This window comes from Chenopodium quinoa, unplaced genomic scaffold (genome assembly GCF_001683475.1).
Source record: "Chenopodium quinoa cultivar QQ74 unplaced genomic scaffold, ASM168347v1, whole genome shotgun sequence".
NCBI classification, from domain to species: Eukaryota; Viridiplantae; Streptophyta; class Magnoliopsida; order Caryophyllales; family Amaranthaceae; genus Chenopodium; species Chenopodium quinoa.
In genome coordinates this window covers 1,799,773-1,826,520 of record NW_018745461.1, presented here as the reverse complement: position 1 = coordinate 1,826,520, position 26,748 = coordinate 1,799,773, and the positions used below count along the sequence as shown (strand labels likewise).

Sequence of the window (26,748 nt, the reverse complement as noted above, 5' to 3'; positions counted from 1 at the left end):
TACTGTAGTCTGTTATACTTGTACTAATAAAGAAGATTAACTTAATACACAATCATCTAAGCTTAAATTTCTAACATTAAAAGTAGAATGTACATAACAAAATTTTAATACAAAAAATGTCTTGTTAATTTGCACCCGAATTGAACAGAATTGAACATGTAGCTGAGGCCCTTGGTAAACTCTGCAACGCAGCTTCGAGCGCCATATTATCTGCTGTTGGATAATATCCCTTCCTTATGATCAACTCCTCCAACACAAAAGCACGTCTCAACAAAAACTGGATCACATTAATTTCCCACTCCTGCCCAAAGTAGTGATCAATCACGATTCGTTTAAGATGATATTGACAACATGAAGGAATAACTGTTAGAGTTTCTCTGAAAAACTCTTGTTCTTCCTCACTCGTCAAGACTATGACATACTTCACCATTAGAGAATGCAATCAATCCCTGCAAAGTTGGTCGAAATCAACATCGTTATGTCATTCTTTGAATCAAATTTATTCTATGTATATGTAAAATTAATACAGAAGTGAAGTCACAGACTAAGCTCAGGAAACTCCAGAGTTTCTAAGACCGGCGAATGATTCAGAAATGCCAAAAGTACTTTATCCCAATAGTTTTGATCAGCTAAACCCAGCTCTAGATATTTCAAATTATAAAACACTGGCAATTCATTCTCTATAGTCAATCTCACATTACATAATATATAATACATACCACATTTTGCAGATAACAATTAACGGAGACAGTGCTTTTATGAGGGATCTTTTGCAAGATTCCAAATAAGACAATAAAAAAGAAACGGAGAGAGTATATAAACAAAGAAATCGGAACATAATCATCCATTATGGTATTTCCAAAGATTATTTGTGCTTGTACCAAACGATTCATGTTCGTAAATGAGTGTTGTACTGTTACATTATCACTATAATAAAGGGACTCCAAATTAGGAGTATCAGTAAGCACATAATCTATGTTACCATATGTATCAAGTTTTTCCATAACTAAACACAACCTTCGAAGAGAAGGCGAAGAGAAAATTAGGGGATGTTTGGTTCATTAAATTAGAATAAATTTGTATGAAATTTCAACTCATACTAGATATATATCGATTCTAATAAGTAAAACTCATACAACATTTGGGCCTGTTCTGATTGACTGAACTGAGCTGAGCTGAAATGAACTGAATATTTTATGAGAGGAGGATATTAGGAACTGAATTGGACAGACTCGAAAATAATCTGAGGAGAACAGACCCTTAGTATAAAGTTGTCTGGTTAATTGGTTTTATTGTTGGAATGCTTTCTACAATCGATAATTACAACGAATTTTACAAGAAATAACAATACAAAGCCTACTGTGAAATAACAATTATAAATAAACATAAAATAAAAAATAAAGATAAAGTTGCATAAAAATTAAGGCCAAACAAGCTCAGAATCAATCCTTAAATGAGGAAGATCATCATCATTACTATGATTATCACCATCTTTAAATTGCTTCTGCTTAATCTCAACTCTAATAATCTCTTTCTCTCTCTTCATCTTTTTCTGCAAATCTGAAGAAATTGGAGCTGCAACACTTGAACTGTAAGTGTAAACAATCTGGGTATTTACTGGGTGAAGTAACTCTGATACTAACAAGATTAGTGATGCCATCAAAATTAAATATTTGATCTTTGATTTCTTGGGTTTTTCTGTGTTTTTATGGTTGTTTTAATATAAATGGATTTTGGTTTATATATATATATATACAACTTATATTAGGTGATGAAATTAATTTGTATATCATAGTCAAAAGTACCCACAGTTCTTGTATTAAATGTTGTTGTGTTTTACCAGTATTTTTGCTGCTGGTTTTAATTTGGTGGCAAATAATATTCTAGTTGCCCATCTTTATTTGAGTTAATTCATGTAGGTTGAAAACAGTTGTCTGTGTGCTTGTGTGGTATGGTTTTATGATGCTTGGTTTTTTTGGGGTTGTGTTATGACCAAGCATTGCAAATGGGTTTCTTCCTATATGCAGATTTTATTTTAATTGGTCGTCTACGCGTTATGTAGGGGCGCGTTGTAGAAATGACATGTCTCCCTTGTATGTGCGTGTGTGTCAGAGGAAGTACATACTAATAATTACTCTAGTTGTGAATGACAATAATAAGTGCTCGTCTAATACGGAGTACTTTGAGATCTCATATTGGTATAGATATTGTACATACTCGAAATTTGTAAGTGGTAATAGTTTTATTGATACGAGTGAGTATTTTTTTTTTATCTAAAATATACAAATATGAGTTTAAAGTGCCAACAAATACTTGTTATTGTCATTAATAACAAGACTACATCATGTGAAATTTAGTTTTGAATGATTGAGGATATTACCACTTGAGAATTGAGATCATAGTAATGGGAAGATTGTCCATTTATATCAAATTGTTCACTATTTCTATATCTATATCTAGTAACAAGTTTAGTAAAGCAATATACAAAGGGTTTTTTTTTTTTTTTTTTTTTATTATGAATAATTTTACTACCATGAGATTAAAATATATAATTTCGTGAGAATGTGTATTAATCTAGCAAACTTTGTTTTACAAATTTTTACAAATCTATACATAATACATGATTGGTGGCACGTTTTATCTTCATAAAAAAAAATTTGTTTTCTGATAGAGATATTATTTAAGTAAATACTCTAAATTTCATAAAGCTTTATATTTTAAATTTTCTAACCATCAATAAATATATCCTCATGTGCACTACTATGTTTTTTAAAATATCGTCTCTTCATATCAAATCGCATCTGCATCACTATCCGACATAAAAAATCCTCTTTACATACACCAACCATTAATATGTGAAAATTGCTTTCAAATGTCTTATTAGCAAACTTGAAATGGAAGAAAAATGTGGCAAAATTGAAACCAAGGGTTAGTTGCGGGTTTGGGGGCCCGCTGAATTTGCTTTCGCCAGATTAGCTTTTAGCTTTTAGGCTGCTGAAAAAGCCAAGGTCCACAATTATAAACCAAAAAAAATTGAGCCCACTTTTTTAATACTCACTTTGTAGAAGTTACTTCCTCCTAACAAAAGTAGCTTCAAAATTTTAATTTCTTTGTTTTTGGGCTAAAACTTTTAGGGTAGACCCACAAATTTAGGCCACTTTTTTTCACTAACATGAAATCTCTAAGTAGACAAAGCTATAATGGTGGACATATATACCAAATCTAAGGAAAGGGAAGAAAGCAATTTGAGTTTTGATTATTTTGATTTGGGGTATTTGTTTTTGGATTGTTACTAAGAAAAGAAATATTGTTACAAACTTTCCCATGACTTCTATGTGGGGGATTTTGGAAATTCATTTGAAAGAAAATACTCCATATATTTTTTTTTTCAAAGACATAAATAAAAGGCAAAAGCTAATGAACGCCCCGGAGGTGTTAGATAAGATAGATAAAAGTAAAAAAATTAGACTAAAATGAACATTAATTACATCGATTGACGCATGATTTTGACATACATTCCCAAATTAATACCACTTTAGGAAATGTTTTCTATGCTTATCTAACGCCCCAGGGTCGTTCGTTAACAAGATCCTAAATAAAAAAAATAGATAAATAAATAAATAAAAGGTCGTGTTAAGTTTGATTGGTGGTACAATATCCAATTTATAATGGATGCACAATATAGTATAAATATGTTTGAAATTGCGTCATAACTAAATTTAATTGAAATTGTTTTATCCATACTCTTGTATGCTTATTGTTTAAACTTATTTTGTCTAAAAAGTTAAATAAAGTTAAAATAAGATGAACTAAATAGATTCTTAGAATTTCACGACACTTATAAATATATGTTACTAGTATGATCTTAATGAAGCATATGTAATAGTATATGCTAAAAATTCATGTTTGGCCAAACTTAATTATATGATACTATGACATAATATTGAACATGATAAAGTGGTTTAATATTGAGGTTTCTAAAATAATTCTTGTAAAAGAACCTATTATAGATTATACATATTACAAGTATATTTTAAAACAAATAGATATCAAGCTAAAGGCCATTATTATTAGGAACAATGAAAATTATGAAACTTGTACAATAATTAGTTATATCTCATTCTCAGCTCGAAGAGACAAATAGAATCTCTCATTTTGGTTCTACATAAGAAAAAACATTTGAAACTATGGAGCAATTTCATAGGAAACTGTCAAATTACATGATTGAACCCTTTCAAATTATGTGATAATAATATAATATCATAATATATTAGCTATGATAAGATTGGTGTCTTGCACGAATTATATCACTAAGATTATTACAAGTATAAAATTTAGATCATATTAATTATATTATTCTAAGTTATGTCATGTGCAATTTCTAGCAAGATTACTAATCATGAAAAGAAATCAACAAAAGAAGTTGTCCCATAAAGTACCTAATAGAAGGGACAAGACATCAATCATGATGGAAGGTTGAATGTTTATATTAGCAAACTATCATGGGCAGACCATATATGCCATCCCTCTATTATCTTATGTAACATACATTTTTTTTAACCTAAGGTACATGTATATACAAGTAATAGTTTTTATGTTTCACTAATTGCAATAATTTATTATATTGGTGTTTTAAAAAAAAATCTTGCGTCTTTTGTGGAGTGATTTTTCTCTGTACATTTGGTTATACCAAGTACACATTAAGACCTTTTAATTTATTTGCCTATGTGCTTGTGCCTTGTGAGCTCATAGGAAAAATAATAACATTGATGGTATTTTACAATGTACTCTCGAATTAATTAAAAAAAATTCTCTTTATCATTTTATTTATTTATTTTTATTTTTTTCCGCCTCCTTTTTATCTTCCTTAAAATAAAAGTACTTCATTCTTACTTTGTACTTGTTCTTAGAAATCAGTCAACAACACTTGCTACTCTTTCCTATCACCTGAAATATTATTATTCCGGTTAGAAGCGTTGCAATTTTTATGAAATAAAAGAATATTATAATTATTATTAAGCTCAAATTTTTCCTTAATAAAGGGACCAAATTCAAAGAGAAAACATAAAGAAAGGGTATCTCCTTAAAGAGTGCTCAACCATGTTATATGCATCTTTATTTTCATTGAACAAAAGTACAATTTGGTACCAAGAATAATCCAAATATAATTAGCTTTTAAAAACAATTAAAAGTTTAATATAAGATGAACTATGCAATATGACTACTAATTAATGGGTGATAACTTAATTATTTGACTTCAAAGTTCTAAACAACAAACAAAGAATATCTTTCTATTATTATAATATCATACTAATTAATCATTTTAATTATGTTATGTAGGGATTATTGGCCTAACCAACTTGAAATGATGACATCTTTCTGCGCATACATTCCTTTTCACTACTTTAATTATTCTCTTTGTCTTAGATTTGGCTTTCCTATTTTATATTTCTTTCTTAACATCTTCTAATCATTTTTTTTTCTTTTTTGTTTAACAACGTAACCTTTATTTTTGTCTGGTTACATGCTAAAATTCTCAATTAATCTAAAGTAATAGCTTTTGATTTTCTTGTGCTATAATTGAAGTAGGGGGTGCAAAGCTATAGGGCATGTTCCGATTGACTGAACTGAACTTATTAATTAGTGATTTTTAACTACGAATTAGTGATCTTTGATTATTTATTGATTATTTATTACTATACATATGTGTATATACAAATGTACATATTATTAATAATAATAATAATAATATTAATAATAATAATAATAATAATATTATTATTATTAATTATTATTATTATTATTATTATTTATTGATTATTATTATTAGTATTATTATTGTTATTATTATTATTATTTATTGATTATTATTATTAGTATTATTATTGTTATTATTATTATTATTTATTGATGATTATTATTATTATTATTTATTGATTATTATTATTAGTATTATTATTTCAATTATTATTGTTATTATTATTATTATTATTATTTATTACTTATTGATTATTATTATTATTATTATTGTTAATATTATTATTGTTGTTGTTGTTGTTGTCGTTGTAATAAGAGCTTAAAAGAATGAAATTTGGCTTTATATCATTAGCAATATCATTAGACGTAAATTAAGAGCTGAACTGAACTGAACTGAACTGAGCTGAACTGAACTGAACCGAACTGAATTTCAACGAAAGAGAACAAGCCCTTAAGTTTGGATCAATTTGACTCATAGTGTGAATGCGCGCCTATTTTGAACTAAAGATTATAATTAGCTCGACTCGATATTCATCGAATTCGACTAGAGAGTAGAGCGGTTGTGAAGTGAAATTTTTTTCACGTATAAGGTATATTTTGAATTAAATAAAATGAGCTCAGAGTATGTACTCTGTAATAGATTAAGATAATCGCCAATAAAGACAAATTTTCTTTGACAGAACGTTGTTGAAATCAAATGAACCTCAGTTCAGAAAATAAAAATAATACGAAGTATGAAATTTAATGGCTTACAGCTAGAAATTTTGATAAAATTAATAGGAAGTACTTTTTAATTGAAAAGGCTATTTGTTTAATTAGGAACTAAGGCTTCTATTCATAATATATAGAACCACCAAAAATTAAGTCCACAAATTAAATACTTGTAACAACTTCCCTCTGTAGTCTCTACCAACTCATCAATAACCATTTTGCATGATCAACTACCACATTCATGACCATAAAAATAGAGTAAATGATGATTATTGAGATGTGCTCAGATCAAATACTTTGATTTGAGTCCTAATTTACTTGTATTTTCTTTAAAATCATGTTGAGTGCAAATCAATGATGACCATAATCCTTAATAAACTTGCAAACCTTAGTTCCTCACATTCTCAACATTTTAAAATGTCCCTTTCTATGACTACTTAGGCGGAGGAGTTTCAGAACACGTGAATGAATGTCCTTTTAATTAGAGAGGAGAGAAAATTTTGAAGCGCATGACAAAATATAATATATAAGTATAAATTAACCAACACAAGCATAACGTAACGTAAATAGATTGAACTTAAACTTGGACCAGTAATATAATTCAATTTCTCAAAAAATGTTCTATATATTATTGCATAAGCACTAGAAACATAAAACAAGCTAACAACTATATCTCAATCACACAAACTTACAAAAACAAATTACTCACAAAACTCACTAATCAAACGACAAAATCAAAACATAATCCCACAAAAATAAAAATCCAATTTTGTTTAGAAAAATTATTAAGCCATCATTGATGAATAAAAATAAAAATGAATCTAAGGACAACTTACTAGTACTCCTAGACAAATCCTCATCATGTTGCAAAAGGCATAGACAAAAGAAAACTTTAGATCATGACCTTTCTACATACATGACACAACCCAAGTCTCTCCCTATTTCCACCTCCCATTGACATGGGCTGCTACTCCATGACCCTGTTGTGTTGCCCTACCACCCACATGCCTCGCCGTGCTCGGCGGGCCCCCCTCCGCCGAGCATTTTATTGGCCCCGGTCCCACGCTAACCGCCTTCTCACATCGACAGCTCAACAACCCACCACCCCCTTTACTACTCCTCTTATTATTATCTTGATGATCACTCCCACCCCCACCACCACCATCACCATTATTTCTCTCCGACTCCCGCCTCATGGCGGCGTATAGCCCTATTTCCGACGCTGACACTGAGAAGTTGCTAAGGCTAGCACGGTCGTACCCCTCGGCGGTGGTGACACTCCAATCAATGCTCACCTCACTAGGTGCATAACACTCAGTTGGTGCTATTGAAGGTGTCATAGGCTCATCTAAGCCCTCATTTTCATCCAAATGATTGATATTATTCAAGTTACTCCTACAAACAATCCCAAGTCTCTTCATTGTACTAGTATTAAAACTCGAAACCGGGACAACCACATCATCCATTGAATCCCTACAAGGGTATGATGTAGTTGTAAAGCTCTCAATCTCAAACAAGTCTGAGCTCCCATCACTCAGTACATTGTCATCTTCGTAGCTCGTTCTTCGTGACTTAGGACTCGAGTGGCTCCTTGGTTGATACACCTCTAATGACTCCCTTGGTGGTTCTGCAATCACATTGAACATCTTCTTCACCCCCACTGGCGGATTTTCAAGGATCGGGAATGTAAATCCGTTAGTATTACAACCTGTTGTACCACCTACAACAGCCGCGGCCTTAGCAGCAGCAACATTATTAGTTATGACAGTTGTAGCAGTAGTACCAATCATTTCTGAATGATTAGCAAAAGACTTCAAGGGGCCCATGGACACAACCTTATTGGGGTTCGAGATATTGCTTGTATAGCCATTTTTCGTGTGGTGGTTGTGGTGGTGGTGGTTGATTCCGTTTGAGTTGTTCTTAAGGTCTTGAACAGGGGGAATAGTAACATTTGAGGGTGTTAAGGGTTTTGATTTATACGTACCGCCTTTTTTGGGACTATTTTGTCTAGGAGAGTACCAAGAGGAAGATATGTAATTTGTTGAACTACCATTTGATGAAGTACTTCTTCTTAAATCAACCATCCTAGGTGTGTTGGACTCGATCCTTTCTTCAACTTGAACTGATTTCTTCCCCGAACAAGGGCATTTTCGCCTAGGAATAAGCCATTTCGTGCTTATCCTAGGCCATCTTGGGGTGGCGTTACTAGTACTAGTCGTACTACTATTTGGGGACAAATTTTTAGTAAGACAGACACCAGTAGAGCCAGGCGGGTTTGCTAGCAAACCCGTCTGGCTATTCCAACTAGCCTCCGAGGAGGCAGTTGGAGTTGCATGGAATGACCTCGCTCTATAATTACTATTACTATTTCTCCCCCCATAGTTACTCCCATTATCATCGATCGATGATGATACTGAGGAGAACCTAGAGGGGATCGAAGCAAGGTGATCGAGTCCCCCCTTCGAGTTTTTGTCTTCTTTTTGATCATCATGTAGACCACTGAAGTACTTTGCTGCATCAAAAATGCTAATTTGATCAGAATCCTCTGCTCTGACTTGTCCTGTTTGAGGAGGAATGTACTTGTTTTGATGATTTTGTGTTTGATGAAGGTAAGAAGAGAAGGATACATCTTTTTTAGATATGAATTGAGCTCTAACTATGGAAGGGTCTATGATATCAAACTTTGGTTTAGGAATATTTTGTTGTTGTTTAAGATCATGAAATTGATCCATTTTTTTTAAGCTAATGTTTAATAAGAAAGGGTAGTGTTTAATTTTGATTGGATGCTTTGCATTTATATCCAACATCAAGTGTTTATATGAATGTTGGATGATCAATAATTTATCTACTAAGCAACAAAATAGTACAACGATGTTTTAGGACTATATGGTAAGATTGTTAACACACAAAAAAAGGGGGTAAAAAAAAAAAAAAAAAAAAAAAAAAAGGGGAGGGGGGGGGGGTAAAAAAAAAAGCTTTTTCCTTTTATGAGATTAGGATTAAATCATTTGGGTGTGTATATGATAAGTATGCTTTTTTGGACAAGAAAGAAATGGGGTATGTTTTGATTTTTTTTAGTTGAATTGATGTGATGTGGGACAAGAAATGGAAGATGGGTGTATAAGAGTTAGCATCAAAATGAATTTAGTCTTCTCTTTAAGAAAAGGAAAAAAAAATGTTGGTTTTATTGACTAAAATAGTATAATGATGTTGAGATTTAAATTATAGATTGTTGATTTAAAAGTGGATTTTTTAATTCCATTCTTTGGTTATTTAAATTAGTTTATGGTCCCACATATATTTATCTACAGAATTATGCTTAAAATAAACATTTTTTATGAAATTGACTTTGAAGTTTGGTTCATTATATGTAGAAGAATCTTAATTGGTTAATTTTATATTGGTTTTGGGTGTTTAAGTAGTAAACATATTAACTAATCGTTGAGTACTAATGATTAGTTAAACTACAAAATTATTTGATGAGAAGAGAACAAAAATGTTTTTTTTTTCCTTTTGTAACCAAAGGATTTAAATGCCTTAGTTTGTTCTCAATTTTTTTTTCTTTTTTTTTTTCACTCTAGTTCCTCCAATAAACGAAGTATTAGACTCTTAGAGCTTATTTGACATCATTTTTTTGTTTTTAGTTTTCAGTTTTTTTAAAATAAAAAACCAAAAATAAGAAACAAGAAAAAGATGTTCACTTTTCTGTTGTCAGTTTTCAAAATTATCATGATCTTAACAAGTTTGAATAATTTTTGATTCATTATATGACATATATCATATGATTTTAAAAAACAAAAAACCAAAAAACAGAAAACCACAGTGATGCCAAACGAACCCTTAGTTACGTACTTATGTATGTAATTTTCCTATTTTACTTTCAAAAAAGGATCTTGCTAACGAGCGCCCTGAGGCGTTAGATAAGGAGTAATTATACTGGTTGAAATGGTATTAAGTTAGGAATGCATGACAAAATCATGCGTCGTTCGGTGTAATTAATGTTAATTTTACTCTAATATTTCCACTTTCATTCTCTTATCTAACGTCCCGAAGGCGCTCATTAGCTTTTGCCTTTCAAAAAATATATAAATCATTAAAGCCTAAGTAATTGTAGCATATAGTACAATGTTGACATATGGCGTTAATTACTCCATAATTATGGATAAAGTAGCATTTACTATACTTTAAGATCGAGTATTTATTACCCAATAAGGTGAATTAGTTTAATACATTTAAGGTGATCTATACATTACTTAATCTTTAATACGAGTTGTGTGGAAAAAGGGTTATGAAATAAAACACCTATTATTAGCAATCTGCCAAATCTTGCTTGCTTAATATAGTTAGTGTATTATATTGACGGTTCATAGAATTCGTAGGACAACGGTCAATCAAACTATACTAACTAAATTAGGTGATGCGTAATAACATTGTCATTCAAAACAAAATCAAACTAAACTTCATAAAATCTCATAAATCATTAACTTCGTACATATGATGTACGAAGTATTACACACACTTGGGCCGACGTGATTTGAGTGTATAACTATGTATGCAATAACACATATAATCATGTAGTACAATAATTACGCGTAAAACTAATTTTATAGGCCGTGGAAAATACTTTCCAATCAAGCAATAGCACTTGATATTAACATTAGGATCTTGCTAACAAGCGTCTCGAGGCGTTAGATAAGAAGTAATTATATTGGTTGAAATGGTATTAAGTTAGGAATGCATGACAAAATCACGCGTCGTTCGGTTAATTAATTTTAATTTTACTCTAATATTTCCACTTTCATTCTCTTATCCAACGCCCCGGGGGCGCTCATTAGGTTTTGCCTTAATATTAATGACACTTAAATTAATCACATTTTGGTTACAGTTGAAAATTATGTACTCCTTTTTTTTATTGCATCAATTTGACTTTTGCATTATTCACCTGTCAGGCTGTCATGTTTGACTTAATTAATTTTCTTTTATAAAATGAAAAAATAAATATTATTATATAATATATTACGGAGTATTAGATTTGTCACAATGTCTTTATTTATAATATAATTTTGTTACAATTTTTACTAATAGATAATTAAAGATATTAATAGTCAAAATTACGTCTTTGTAAATATATCAGTTAAACTGTTGTATTAAAAAAAAATAGAGGGAGTAATGCACTTAGGTGATTAGGTACCCACACACCCAAAAAAAAAAAAGTAGTAATCAAAACTAAAAATAATTGGGAAAAGGTATACCCCAGTGTAGAGACTTTTTGGCAAAATGAAGTTGTTGGGAGGCATAATGCTATTTAGTGAAGGATTACAACGCTTCATGGTACCTCACATTGCTGAACGTGACATTTACATGCAAATTGGGGCTACTTATAATTACATATCATAATTTCAAGATAAAATCAAGTACTAAAAGTTGGATCAAAGTTTTTTTCAACATGAAATTAGTGATTGTTGCCTATAATATCCAAAGTATGAAATGACTAGTGCAATTTTAGCTTTGGTATACAATGCTAATTCAATTGATTGCTCTTTTATAAGTTGTCAAAGATTATGATTAGATTCTAATCTCCATAGTTGGCTTGTTCGTGTGCTTTATCTTATATATATGGTGCTTGTTTGATTGACAATAAAAAAAATAAAAAAAATAATTAAAAAAAACACATGAAAAGCGAGACTTTACAAATTAGGTGTGTTGTTTGGTTGATGAAAGTATGGTAAAATGGGGGAAGTGAAACTTCTAAAGAGTTTACACTCCCGCATAATGAAGAAATTTATTTTACCTAATCCCTCTGAGGTAAGTAAAAATTCTCATGTAAACCAAACGACACCATAGAATCGTAATACAAGTTAAACCAATTTATAAATAAAGTCATAATTACTCTTATGCCTCGAATTTCTCTCAAGATACAGAGAGAAATTCTAATTTTAGAAGAGTTTCTAGAGTTTTTTTTTTGGTTGATGATAATAAATTTAAAAGCCAAATTAATATTTAAGTAATCCCTCCGTCCCTTAATACAAAGCCTCATTTCCTTTTTCGAGTAAATCAAAATACAATGCCTATTTCTATTTAAAGGTTGTATTTTTTGACATAATTACCCTTTTTTTAATGAGTTGTCATCTTTTTCCCTTTACTTTTTTTGTACTTTTAACATCAATTTTCAATACTTTATCTTTCTATCTCTTTAATTATTCTCAACTACTTTTTCATTCTCTCTATCTCTCTCTAACCTCACATGCATCTATATCCTTTTAATCATTAGTTTTAAAGATTTTACAACTTTCTTAATTCCCGCGCAAAAATAAAAAAATGCTTTATATTAAGGGATGGAGGGAGTACTAACCAAGTTCGTATAATGACTCGATTTCAAACCTCACTCACTTTTCTTCAACGCTAAATTGCTAATTAAGAGTTGAGAATAATGGATTATGATTCAAGGTTGCAAGTTTTCTCTCATACACGACAAAGTTGCTTTACGACAATGATAGAAGCTAAGTTTGGACCGCATAATAAAATGCTCAAACCTATATTTAAGACAAAGGGATAGTTACAACTAGACCTAATAAGTGACACCTACTACAAATCAAGGTTGATATTAGAGCAAGTTTAGCCCAAAGTCTTAAGACTTGGGGTGACTTTATCATTTTAAGTCTTAAGATTTATACTTAAGACTTTTCCCATTTTTCTTCAAAAATCTCAAGCAAGTCTCAAGTTGAGTCTTGAAATTTCAAGACTCAACTTAAGACTTGAAATTGGGACCCACTTCACCCACTTCATTTTTATTTTTATTATCCTTTTTTTTTTACACTTATCTACATATAATATGTCAAATATTTAAGTCTTAGGGCTAAAGTGATAAATTTGTGTAAGTCTTAGTGAGTCTTAACAAGAATTTGATGACATCATTTTCAATGGAGACCACCAAACATCCAAGTCTTAAGACTTGGGGCTAAACTTGCTCTAAGCAACTCCAATGGTAAGCTAATTGTGAAATTAGCTTGTCATGCCACCTAGGATTGCAAAGCTAATCTACCTTGTAGCTAATTAATCCCACAATGGTTAAGCTAATTTTTTTTATTTATTTAATTTTTTTTAATTCCCACAATTTGCTAAGCTAATTAGCTTAGCTAAGCGAATAGCTTTGCCCAGCTAATTTGGTAATGCAATTCCAATGGTTAAGCTAATTATTTATTAGTTTCATAAATTACAAGCTAGTCCTAATTTTACACTGTTGGAGTTGCTCTTATGCATCCTATTTTATGTTCCAATTCGTGTCTCAACTTCGTCTCCTAATTTTGAAACTACTACTGTATATCACAAACTATTTTCGAAATCAAGGAAAGTGACACCAAGCGTAACAAAATAAAGGTAGGTGAGTGTAAGAAAATAGGTAAATTAAGAAGAGCGAATATGAAAAGTGTACAAAAAAAAAAGGAGGTTAAAAGTGAGTCGAACTTTTTAACCTAAAATAGAAAGCAAGTAGCCGAAAACTCGGGAATGAAGGGAGTATCCATAATCGAATAGATGAACCTTACTACTACCCAAGGTCCTACTTTGGATCATATTTGTTTCACTAATGAATAAGTGGGACAATAACGTCAGAAAGACTGATAATAATTCCAATACAATATGAATAACGCAGCATAGTTATACATGTGGTGTATATTATTCGAATAATATTTGGGGTAACAGCCCATGTTTGTAGTAAGGGAAGCAAATCCTGAACTCATACTAGTGAGCATTAGCAGTAAAGAAAGGACAACTCTCAAACAAAAGGATAAGCAAAGATGAACTGGGAATATGGAAGAGAGAAGATTGAGGGTCCATTTCCTTTGATGATTCGATCTATTTCGGAATTGAGAGAATGTTTGCATAAATTTTGTGGTTATCAATTTTTTGCGAATTTTCTAAATGAAACAAGACCACGTTGATAAATTATCGAAAGTAGGCTGGAATTTTGGCCTCAATACAAATATGCTCTAATAATCTATAGATTTTCCATGTTCTATTCAATAATTTAAGCTATGGAGGAAAAAAAAACAACAAAAAAATCAGAAACAAAATTTTACAGGGGAACTCGAAAACACGAGCCTAAAGAGTGGTGACATGTTACATCCAAAATAGAAGACTGAAGAAACGAAACAGGACAGTTACCTGGGATCAAAATTCTTTACAGTGTTTGGTTGAAATTAATCGGCTTTCTTCTTGGCAAATCGCTGCAGTGATTTCGGTAGATCAGCTCCTTCTTCGCTGATTCTTTTCCTTTTCTTTTTTGACAGCTCTTCGTTCTCCTTCATATTCTGTTCGATAATTTGCTTCTTTGCATTCGCAACAATCTCCTGCTTCTTCTTTGCTCTTTTACCGTCTTTGTTCCTACCTTTGGTTTTGTTCTTCAGCTTCTTGCCCTTGGCTGCTTCTACTGCAGCCTCCATCTCTTCTTCTCTCTCTTTCCGAGTTGGTTTGTCCTTCTTTTTAGGTGGCTTTACAGTTCCAATTTTCTTAGGATCCAACATGATAGACTCTGGGGGAAGCTTCTCCAGGAGAGAACGCACTTCTTTTTCACGCCTCTGTTTCGATGTTTCAAATGGATTAGCTACCCACGAGTCAAAGTTTGGTTCTCCAGAACCAGGAATTAAAATTGATGACCATCCCATTGAATGTCCTATTCCAAGAACATCTTCATATGGTCGAAAAGAAACCTCTTGTATCTGATAGCCTTTCGCCATAGAATGGCTCATGTAACGACTGTAATTCTGAGACCCTGAAGCATCTTTGAAAACTTGTACAAATGACCCAGTTGACGCAGCAAGCAAACCTCTCTGACTGAATTCCAAAGATTTTGCATGACCTGGCATCGTCTGAAGAACCTCAAATTTTCTCAAATCCCATAATTTGATTTTTCTCTCCATTCCCGCAGTTGCCATAAGATGTCCATTTGGATGGAAAGCCAATGCTGTTAATGGTCCATGATGACAGAGCATTTTGACGATAGGATTGGGGCTCATAGGCTTCCACATGGTAGATGAGCCATTGGAATGACCTAATGCAATGATACCGTTGTAAGGATTTGCCTGCATCACATCTGTACGACCTAGACCAGTCCGGTAATTAGCAATCATTGTACCCATTGTAACGTCTTGGTAACGAAGCTGTCCAAATTTGTTAATAGATGCCAAAAGGAAGTGGTTCCTTAAGAATTGAAGCTTCGATACAGCCCCATGTTCCTAAATATGAAGTGCAAAATTAATACATGATTATTTACATTGTAGGAGAAAAAATTCATTAAAGTAAGGCAAACTCCCTAACACAAGAAAGCAAATCAGGATTTAAGACCGGCAGTCATGATCCGGTAATTTAAAAGAATAGGGAAAAAAAAAAGAAAAAAAAAAAGGGGGGATCCAATTATCTTCAGCAAGTACACTTACTGACCAAAAACAGGCCAAGTGAAATAAGAGAGTTCTAGTGTTATACTCAATAACCACTATCCAATTTCCAAATATTGTCAATAATGATTCTTTCAACTTCACTAGCCAATGGCAATAGTCTTTGGAAATTTAAAAAGCCATTATACTAAAAATAAAGAACTAAACCAAAGATGATTAATAACACTTGCAGAGTAGGACAGCTAGAGCATGGTACAACGAACCAAAACTTGAAAGCAACAACTCCAACAGTATGGTTTAGGATGGTTCAATGGCTCTAGTTAACAAGTAGGAGGCAAGGGAGCCCGAGTACCCTACCATAAAAGACAAAAGGCAATAAAGCACTAATAGAAGGGGAGAGAAGTTGTGGAAACAAAGCATCAACAGAGATAAATCCAACAGCCTAAAACCTATTCAAGGGTAAATAACAGAAAGTTCCAAGTTTTGGCAATACCATCACGGCATCACCCCACATCCCAGGTATTTAACAAATCTCATTTTTCACCTAATCACCTCCCTTGTGAAAAAAAAAAAAAAAAAAAAAAAAAAAAAAAAAAAAAAAAAAACTCCATACATTTATGAAACACCAATGACCTGATAAACTAATTCACCTCAAAATTGCCAAAAATTAACTGCCACTCCAAAAGAATGTGAGGTCTTGGACAACCAAAGGCCAGGAAAGATAGATATTTATATGTTTTGACTAAGTTAAGAAAAGAATAGCACATTTTATATCAAGAGCACACACATTCATGCCTTTTAAGGTTACGCAGTGCGAGTACACCGTACGTGTTTTAGTATGTTAGTTACAATCAGGCATGTTCACGGTTTACCCTTTCTTGCCTTCTCAAAAAAATGATAGCAGTTGAAAGTGTGATAGTATATACTCCATAAACCTAATATCAATGTCAAACTTCTTAGCCACTAATAAACAAATAGTACATAGAAATGCAGCCGTGCGGCCCGTGCAAGATAAGAAAATATCAGAGTAGCAGGAAAATATGATAATTTTCAACTGTCAAGGTTGTCAGTGTGAGATTGTGAAGAAATTTCCCGACATTAAGGAGGCAAATTATAATCTACCCTGAATTCAAATAGTTGTCTTTATCAAGACATACATCAGAAGAGAAGTCAGGTTTCTTGACCTAGGCCATACAAAAGGAACAGTATAAATTTAGAAACATGCCTAGAAAATATGTAACACAAAGGTCTATCAAACAGTAACTCCAAAGCAGTCATGCAGCATGTATTATCCAAAACAACCAAAAATAAAACAAAAAAGTTTCTGCAGATTCAATAAATGAAGCCAATGAAGGGATCAGGGACAGCATCACAAGGTGAAAGAAAGTTGGTTCAATTCAATTTGTATATGAAAATGAAATGAGAATAGGACACTTCTTAATAAGGAAAGAAATATAAAAGACTATAGAAACTGAGGCACGAATGAAGCATCCTGACCTTCAAACAGTGAAGCTCAACACCGTCTATGTTATATATGTAGGGGTACCTGCCAATATTTCAAGTGTGAAAGCTCAGAAAATACAAAAAGTATGTTGTGAAGTAGTTATCATAGCAGATATTAAGCAGCAAAGTCAGAATTCCTAACAAACACAAATACATTTAATGGATGCTGCAACAAAAACTGGTCCACAACCAAAACTGACCCAAATCAAAGCTGTTTATGGAAAATAATGAAAGTTTGGCTTATGTAGTTAGAATGACTAAAAATTGACAGTAATAGTGCCATGTAACTAGACTTTACAAGACAAACTGCAACTGCATTGCTGGATTAGGCTCGACTGTTGCAAAAAATAATAGTTGTACACATGTTTTTCGCTTATGATCACAAGTATAGAGATGAAAGATAACAATTTGCCAACAAGAACATGCAATGACCAGTATTCTACATAGACAAGCTGCCACCAGCATAACACAAGTAGACCATCATCTACGAATGGCAGAATGGTAAAAACTCCACTCCAGAATATATGGTTCACTTATTACTAGAATAATCTTATATAGGTAGAAGAAACAGCTTATCATTAGTAAAGATCTCTAGAAAGCCGTCAGTTTTTGTAACAGCATGGTGTAACTGTGGTTGACTAGTTCAATCATCCAACAACATTCCTTGAATTGAGGAAGTAGTTTATGACCACTAAAACAAGATGAATGGATATCAAGACATCCTTAATTTAAAAATTAATTAGAGTATCTCAACTTCTCTACACTGTTAGTCTGTTACACAAACCTCCCTGCTCTACCTTTCATATTCTGCTTTAATGAGCATAAAGCAACTACAGTATGCATCAACTGTCTCATTCTTTAGATTTGGATGTTTAAATCATGGTTGAGAAACTTAAGACAACACACAAGGTTTCCCTTCACACCATATTGGTTTTTACTCCCCTTCAAGAGGGACAGGTGCACCATGTCATCTCAATAGAAAGTATGGATACGTGAAAGATGATAGTAATCCCACAGAAACAGTGCAAATGTATAAAACTTAGCTGTATCAGTATTCTAAATTTCTAGCAAACAACTTCACAGTTATAATCTTTCATTAATCATTCCTGGTGTACAGAAGTCTCTAACCAACCAATCATGAAAATAAAGATTCATTTCAGATAGCATACAGTGGTACAGATCCCAACTTCTCAGTACTGACAGTGATCTCCTCAGTAAGGCAGGGATAATGCATCAACCAAAGGGGGTCCAACATCAACCTCATAGAACCAATAAAATATAGAGATGATAGAGAAGAATCAAAGGATCCTCGCAAATCTCCCAGTAAAATCAAAGAGCTCGCAAGTTTGAGCAATTTCAAGCACAAAATGATATTAATTCAGAGAAAAGCACCATTAAGAATTTAAGATGAAAAGAGGCAGGAAAATCTCACTTCTTTTGAGCAGCAGCAAAATACAGCTCATTGTGCAAGAACACAACATCTCGTACAGTTTCCCGTACCTAAGACAATCAATAATCCTTAGTCAATAACGGTTGAACGATGCATATTACGGTTGAACGATGCATATTATTATACAAGTGATAACAATTAGCACAATGGAAGAATTATGATAGGAATTTTGCCCCCGAGGCTGCTACACACCTGAAATTCCTTAATCAAATTCATATTTTTCACATCAAGGACACCTAAATGGCCCTTGCGCCCTGCAATTGCCATATAACGCCCACTTGGGGTAAAATCAAGCTTGTAAGGACCAAGATCTGAAATCAAGGATAGAAAACAAAGAACATCAGAAAAAGGCAACATCTTAAATTTGCAAGAATAATTAATATGAGGTAAAAGGCTACACTAGTCAAAAGGATTTCCAAATATTCAAAACAAAGGCCAGCAGGAACTGCAACATGACCCACGCTATTAGTTATTGTCTGAGAGCCATTTCAGACAAGCAAAGATACTTCAGCCAAACATCTGTAGTTAAAAGCATGACACCTCAAGCCATATCAAAATCCGGGTTTTTAAAGAAAACTATCACACATTTAACATCTCTTCTTTCGAGAAAATACATAATGGCCATAATAGAACCCCCCCCCCCCTCTTCTTCCCACATACACACATAAAAGCATTGGTTGTTTCTTGTCCTTCTTGAGTATTCAAAGTTTTAATTCCAATTCATACAGCAAGCTTCAAAAACAGATATGAATGCTCTTCACTAAAATCCACGAAACTATATGTTGACTCCTTAAACTAGATAATTTTTCATCACACAGTTATCAGAAATAGAATAACAACCTGGTAACACCATATCGAATTGGTTCTTTAAACTTAGAATATCAACTTCTTTGCCGATAGCCTCCTGTTTTATCCTCCATGTCTTTTCTATACCATCAGGCTCCAAAAAACCACCTTCTGAAGGCAGAAGCCACTGAAAGATTAGACAAAGCATGTTACCAAGGGAACTGTATATTATTGTACAGTATATCACCAAAAAGAATATACAAGTTTATCAAAATGACAACTTTGCCATGTTACCAAAGAAATAAATCATGTTCATATATGAGGTTACAAAAACAGGAGATCAAATGCCTCCTTCCTATTGCCCATCAGACCCTTACTCCTCCCAACAACACACCCACCCACCAAATTATTCTGCTCTTCCTTCATGCCAATTACAAAACAGAACAGAAAACCTCCTTACTCTAATCCATTCAGTCCAAACTCCTCCCATCACCACCACCCTTCCCACACATCCACATAAAACCATCCCTGGCTAGATGTTCTATTACAGGACAACCCTCAGTTCCTCCAATAGAAGAAGGAAAGGACAGAACATTGTTGCCAACCCACGAGTACTGCTACTAGAATGAAGATGAAAATAGGTAGCTATTTTGTTTTTCCAGAAAAAGGTAATTTTAAGAGAACTGAATCCTGAAGATGTCATTAATAAAATTTATCAATTTCCTCTTAATCTCAACCAAGAAGCTGAAGGACGGGAAAGAACAGGAAGAGCATTAATTTATTTGATTAGCAGTAAATGAATACCAATGCAATGGCCTATACAATTGTAAAGGAATAAAACAACAAACTTGACCAGAAGACGTGCAAATTCCAAAAACAGGCATTAAGGCCTATCATATGCCTCAAAATCCTTCAGCAATTATACTAGGTAGAAATTCATAATTCATAGAAACATCCATGGCCTCTACCATTTACAAGCAGCAAGATTGAATGATATACAAAATAATGTGTCCAGAGAAATTGAATATGGAGAATAGCGGCAAGAACTCCTAGCATCGCTTTAAGTGAATCTCTTATTAAGAAAAGACATTAAGAGTGCAGCACTAGATTATGAATAAGACTGGCATTAAGATAGAGAAGGAAGATGTGTCTCAATTCTCATATATGAATTGCATGGCAAAAGCAAATCAAATAAAGACATAGCAGAAATGATGCTCACGATTGGAATGTCCCTCACTCCCAAGTGAAGACAGAATATGCTATGTAATTCAATCTAAAAGGAATCCAATCAAAGACTCCATAAACAACCACTGCACACTGTAGTCTGTATTCTCTGTAATCTTAAATTGCAGATGGATTTCAGATATGTGCTCAGGAATGTATACTTCCATGAATACCTAAATGGCCCTACTTGTATATTGCATGTTCTTATCATAATTATCAAGGCCTACAAGGCTATAATAATATTCAAAGTGGGATTTTGTTCTACATAACTGTTTTGAATACCATAAACAGAAAGAACATTTATAAAACATAGCTAAATCCTTAAAATACCATAAGTGGGGAAGATTTTCAGTGCATATAAGGATTCAAAAGGTGACCTTTTCAACATTGGCTGCTGTTTTTGCAGAGCGTTTAAACAACTCTTCTTTAACAGCAAGCTGTCCCTTCAATTTTTTATCTTGCAAAGCCTGCAATAATAATATAAATAGATTTAAAAAAAAAAAAAAAAAGGAATTAACACAGAATGAAACAGAGAGAAATATCATGACTCAAGCCGCAATGTTCACCATCCGGAAGCTACAGTAATACCAGACCGATGATAGAATAAAAAGGATGACAAAAGAAACAGATACACATACCTCCAAATTAGCACTTTCTCCTCTAAGATACTTCTTTACATTTGCATCCATCTCCTCATCATCCTGCATAGAAAGATTAGAAACCCTTAAATTTTATTATCATCGCACAAAAAAATGACAGAAAACACTATGGGAAAAAACACACACACACCCACCAGAACTTTGTCTGAAAGAAATAAAATTGACGAGTTCCCAGAACTGAAATTTAAGATGAACCTGACTAAGGGACTCATGACTCTCAAACACATGGGCATAGGCCCGATAATAACATTGCAAAGGAGAGTCACTAGATACAAATGCTTCTGGAAAAATTAGGTGGCACCATATAATTTACATTCTAAGTCCACAAAGCTATAGCTTTCCATTCAACCAAAATTGATTACATTCATCTTTTCTTTTAACCCACAAAACTCATCTTGCCGCTCCTCTATATTCACTTCCTACATGACTAAAACAACGGTATATCGTGGCTCGCCTTCATTATGATATTAGGTTCTCCACTAGCTCCACAAACAACTTCCAAGCAATGGATAACAAATTGATCTATTCACACAACTAATTTCCTAGCGAATTTGCCCCAATGATATGTTTGATTTATATATCGCGGGTTTTCACCATTTCAAACACAGCTTAAGTGAATTCCAGATAGTCATTTTCTTCTTGTGAAGTCCACACCACCACCCCCCACAAAAAAAAAAAAAAAATAATAATAATAATAAATTAAATACCAATGCAAACCTAATTTGTTCTCCGTCACACTTTAATAGGCCACATTCCGATATTCTTCACAATACAACATAGCATAGTAGTTTCTATCATCAATATATATCAAAAAAAGCATAAATATAAAGCAATAAACCCTAAAAAATCAAACTTTAACTTGAAAATTCAAGCAAAAACATACCAGCTCAGTAGCAGGAACAATCTTCTCCGCCCTAACCACCATTTTTATCAGATTTCTCACACTTTTAGCGGCGAATTTGAAAACTGCAATGAAAAAAGGGGCAAATATTTAATGAACATTGAAGATTGAATTACTAACAGAAATTAAAGCGGAGGAGAGAGAAAGAGGTGAGACCGTGAAATAGCGGTTGCGGCCGTCGGTGAGTAAGACGTCGACGGGAAGATGGCGGCAGGAAAAATTGGAGGGGAAGGTGTAAATTTGTGAGTTGTATTGAGGGTTTTGGGAAGGGTTTAGAAAATGTACGAGGATGAGAAGCTCTACCTACTTTAGCTATCTCTCACTCCCAGGGTTTAGAAAATCTATAACCTTCGATGACCGGCTAATTGACCAGATTGATAAATAAAAATGACCCCTACCTATAATTTGTGTAAAAGAAGCTAACCATATGTGATAATTGACCATATTAATAAATAAAAATAAATAAAAAAAAAAATCTAACCATATGCGATAATTGACCAGATTGGTTAATATAAAAGACACTTAGCGACAATTTATTTAGTAAAAGAAGCTAACCATACACGACAATTTAGTAAAAATAATAAACTCTAGCTACATTTAGACCAAAAAATCTAACTTTTTTTTTTTTGACAAACTCTTTAAAAATCCTAATTTAATTTGTTTTTGTGTTTTTCAATTTATTTTTCCCTTTTAAAATTTTAAATTAATATGTCAACTCCTTTTATTTTGCTAAATTCCGATCCTAAATTTATTTCCAACCCCTTATTTAAAACATTTCGTTAATAAAGGATATCAAACTTAAGTGAAAATTGATATGGAGTACGTTTTTTTTTTCTTGAAATTGTTATTTCCATAAAAAGGGTAGGTAAAAAAAACACAAAAACGAACCAAATTAAGTATTCACGAGTAATTTCTCATAAATTTTTGTATTTTTTGGGTTATTTGTCGCCTGAGATAATTTTATTTACCAAATTGTCGTTTAGGATTAACTTATTTTACCAAATTGTCGCATGAATGAATTTTTTTACCAAATTGTCATTAATGGTCTTTTTTATTTACCAATTTGGTCAATTGGCCATTTATGACCCTTACTAATATATGGGAACTTCTATTTGAACCCCCCCCCATTTTCATTTTTTGAACTATAATTTAAATAGTTTCAAAATCTAATTATTTTTATTGAATTGAAATTATTTGCTGAACTAAAATTATTTTTACTAATTTATTGTTATATTTTTTAAAAAATTTACTAATTTTTACTGAATTGAAACTATTCAAAGATAAGGAGTATTATTGGCAAGAGAAAGCTTCATTAAATAGGATAAAAATCATAAAAAAAAAAATAAAAAAAATAAAAAAAAAATAAAAAAAAAAAAGAGCTCCCGAGAAGCTACTTTGAGAAGCATCATTTTGGTGTTTCTACGGGCCTGTTCATATTTACTGAACTGAGCTGAACTGATTGGAACTGAACTGAACTGATTGGAACTGAACTGAACTGAACTAGGCTGAAATGAATATTTTATGAGAGAGGGAAATTAAGAGTTGAACTGAACTGAACTGATTGGAGTTGAACTGAACTGAACTGAACTAATTGGAGCTGAACTGAACTAAACTGAACTGAACTGAACTGAAAATAAGTAAATATGAACAGGCCCTACGTCTCTTTGCTCCCAAAAAAATTGGGCTTCTAAAAAAATCATTTCAACTCCTCTAACCACCCCTGTTTGGCCCAATTTGTGTTTCTGAAGTTGAGAAATAGTTCTAAGATTCTAAGACTTGGTTAGTTTCCATGTCATGCACGGTAATTTTCAATAACCATTATTAAACTACCATTGTAATTGATTTTTATAAAGAAAAAAAAAATTAGAATATAGTTACAAAATTTGATCAAAGTACAGAACTACAAAGATATGTTAGGTATAAAATGATGTAGAAAATAATCAAAATTATGTTAAGAAAGTTTTTTTTATAGCTATATAAAAATTTGTGTTTAAATATGTCAAATCCTTTTATTTTTAGTAATTACATTGTACTCTACAACATTAGGGAATTATTTTTGTATAAAAATTTGTTCAATAATATAATTTCAAAAAAAAAACTAAGGACACACCAGGATATGACACGTGTCATTGTCGGTGTGTCTTTTAGTATATAGTTAATGATTGACTAGGGTAAACAACACCTTATTCAATTCCTAAATTTGTCCTAATGATGAGGCCACAGTACCACACCAACGAGTGAAGATGTGGAGAGCCATTATGAGAATTATTTTGTTAGTGTCATAGTTGTTTTGTTTTATTGTTTGAGTATATATTATTAGGGATTGTTTGGTTGAATCATATAGAATGTATTGGAATTGAGTTAGAACCGTTCCATTAATAATTTTATTTGGTTGAATTTTTTTAGTAATGGAAATTAAATCTTAGGTGTTCTAACTAGGGATGACAATCTAGTCTGGATCCGACCCTATTCCGCCCCGATCCGAGGTAAAATATCCGCTCCGAGTCCGAGAAAAAAGTAATCCGAGTTTGACTCCATTAAAATAATCCGACTCCGAGTCGGAGGAGGGTCGGAGTCGGATCCTACAAAAAATCCGAGAAACAAATCCGACTCCGACAAATGTCCGACTTTAACGGATTATCCGACTCCGACTCCAATAGATAGTGGATTTTTGTGTGGGTCATGGTGGCATTGGGTGTGGGTTGCAAAGGCCCAAATAGGCCAACATCTCAAAGTATATTGAATAATGAAAAAAAAAACTCGGAGTCAGGTCGGATCGGAGTCGGAGTCGGAGGTCGGATATTGAAGTCGGAGTCGGATGTCGGATTTAACCTCCGACTTCCTGTCGGGTCGGAGTCGGATTTAGCATAATCCGCTTCGAGTCGATCCGACCCGTTGCCATCCCTAGTTCTAACTCTACCCATACCCTTAAAAATCCCAATTTATCTCTATCTCCCCTTAAGATTCACAATCCATCTTAATAAAGTATAGAATCCATAACAAATTTCCAACAATAAAATTAAACAACTTTAAACTAATAGTACGAGTTTTAGAATCTGATCCATATCTCTCTAGTATAAGATTTTAGACCAATCCATTCCAACTTGATGAACCAAACACCCCTTTAATTGAATGAATTGTGAATTTTAGGGCAATATGTGAGTATGAGTGTATGCGATTCTAGAGGTATGAGGTAGAGTTAAAACTATATGTGTATGAGATTCCATTACAAAAGAAATTCAACCTAATACAAAAATAGATAGAAAATGGGGGTAGAGATACAAAAAAAGCAGATAGTTAGGATGTTTGTGTTGGTGCTAATAATAGTGCTAATAAGCAGCAGTAATGTAGCTGAGGCGCAGCACACCGGCTGCCTAAAGTCACAGTCAATTGCACTCCATATATTGTTAAACCGATATTTGATTTCGATGTCAAAAATGGTGATGATATCAAACGATTTTATTAGCAATGCAACAAAAGAATTTTCGAAATTTAATCAAGTCATTGATGATTATTGTAACGAGTTATTAAAGCAAGGCCAATGCCTACCAAGCGAGGTAGATAAATTTGGAGCCTTTAAGGAGTGCCTGATGGTTCAACAAAGCATGCTGCTTAATAACTATAAACATACGATAAATATGCCTCAAACCCGGTCGGTCCCTGCTGCTTCCATCACTACGTTACAGGTCACAGCCCATGTTGCTGCCATCACCAAGTTTGTCCAATCCTTCCCAAAACAGCTTTCCTCTTGCGTTAAATCTGCTGGATTACATTAAGCTCCTATCTCAAGACTTCATGCTCCTCATCATCATGATCATGAGGATCGTCTTCATTTTATTTTTTGTAATTACTACATCTGTTGAGTGTTATTTATGAGATAAAACTATTCCAAAATTACTACTAATACAGTAGTAATACTTAACGGAGGTAGTATTTTATTTGTTGTCTATTTGCATTTGTACTTGTACTTGTATTCTTAATTCTTATGCATGTATATGTTATGTTATTTCTGTACTTTATGTATAATTGATTCAACTTCTCCATCTACTCTATGTTTTAGAATCATGGTGTCTTTTATGAGCTCATTAGTGTACGTCTGTATCCGGAAACTCTTTGTATATGAGAGAATATGTGAATATTTGCCGTGGCTTTCTCATTGATTGAACATCAATATATAATACAAGTGTACACTAGGGTTAAGGGTACATAAGTAAATTACAAACTATAAATATAATGCACGATTATTTACATAATCTAACAGTATATATCTGGTTATTGTATACCTAAGGTTATCCATACTATCACAAAAGTTACCTATGCACAATAGTGAGGAAAAAAAAATTCCTCACCACTCTCTCTACATTT

At 32.8% G+C, this 26,748-nt stretch overlaps 2 protein-coding genes across 2 annotated transcripts; both read right to left on the bottom strand.

Moving 5' to 3' along the window:
• Window positions 1–1,420: 1,420 nt before the first annotated feature.
• On the bottom strand, window positions 1,421–9,200 carry LOC110714827 (protein PHYTOCHROME KINASE SUBSTRATE 4-like). The gene is made up of 2 exons (XM_021893378.1): window positions 7,619–9,200; window positions 1,421–1,638 (listed from the first exon to the last, which is right to left on the bottom strand). Exons 1-2 carry the CDS (start codon window positions 9,198–9,200, stop codon window positions 1,421–1,423), a joined length of 1,800 nt encoding a protein of 599 aa, XP_021749070.1.
• A 5,189-nt stretch (window positions 9,201–14,389) lies between these two features.
• On the bottom strand, window positions 14,390–22,943 carry LOC110714758 (probable U3 small nucleolar RNA-associated protein 7). The gene is made up of 9 exons (XM_021893304.1): window positions 22,540–22,943; window positions 22,366–22,448; window positions 21,462–21,524; window positions 21,201–21,290; window positions 19,654–19,786; window positions 19,006–19,124; window positions 18,796–18,863; window positions 17,358–17,406; window positions 14,390–15,701 (listed from the first exon to the last, which is right to left on the bottom strand). Exons 2-9 carry the CDS (start codon window positions 22,405–22,407, stop codon window positions 14,667–14,669), a joined length of 1,599 nt encoding a protein of 532 aa, XP_021748996.1. The 5' UTR covers window positions 22,408–22,448; window positions 22,540–22,943; the 3' UTR covers window positions 14,390–14,666.
• Between the last annotated feature and the right edge of the window lie 3,805 nt (window positions 22,944–26,748).

Excerpts from the sequence above, each read along its gene's own strand:
- LOC110714758 (XM_021893304.1), bottom strand. The coding sequence starts at position 22,407 with ATGGTGGTTAGGGCGGAGAAGATTGTTCCTGCTACTGAGCTG. Across the intron at positions 21,525-22,365 it reads TTGTTCCTGCTACTGAGCTG|GATGATGAGGAGATGGATGC; the intron begins GTATGTTTTTGC and ends CTTTCTATGCAG. Across the intron at positions 19,125-19,653 it reads ATTCGATATGGTGTTACCAG|ATCTTGGTCCTTACAAGCTT; the intron begins GTTGTTATTCTA and ends CCTTGATTTCAG.
- LOC110714827 (XM_021893378.1), bottom strand. The coding sequence starts at position 9,200 with ATGGATCAATTTCATGATCTTAAACAACAACAAAATATTCCTAAACCA. Across the intron at positions 1,639-7,618 it reads TGGTGATGGTGGTGGTGGGG|TATCAGAGTTACTTCACCCA; the intron begins GTGGGAGTGATC and ends TAATCTTGTTAG.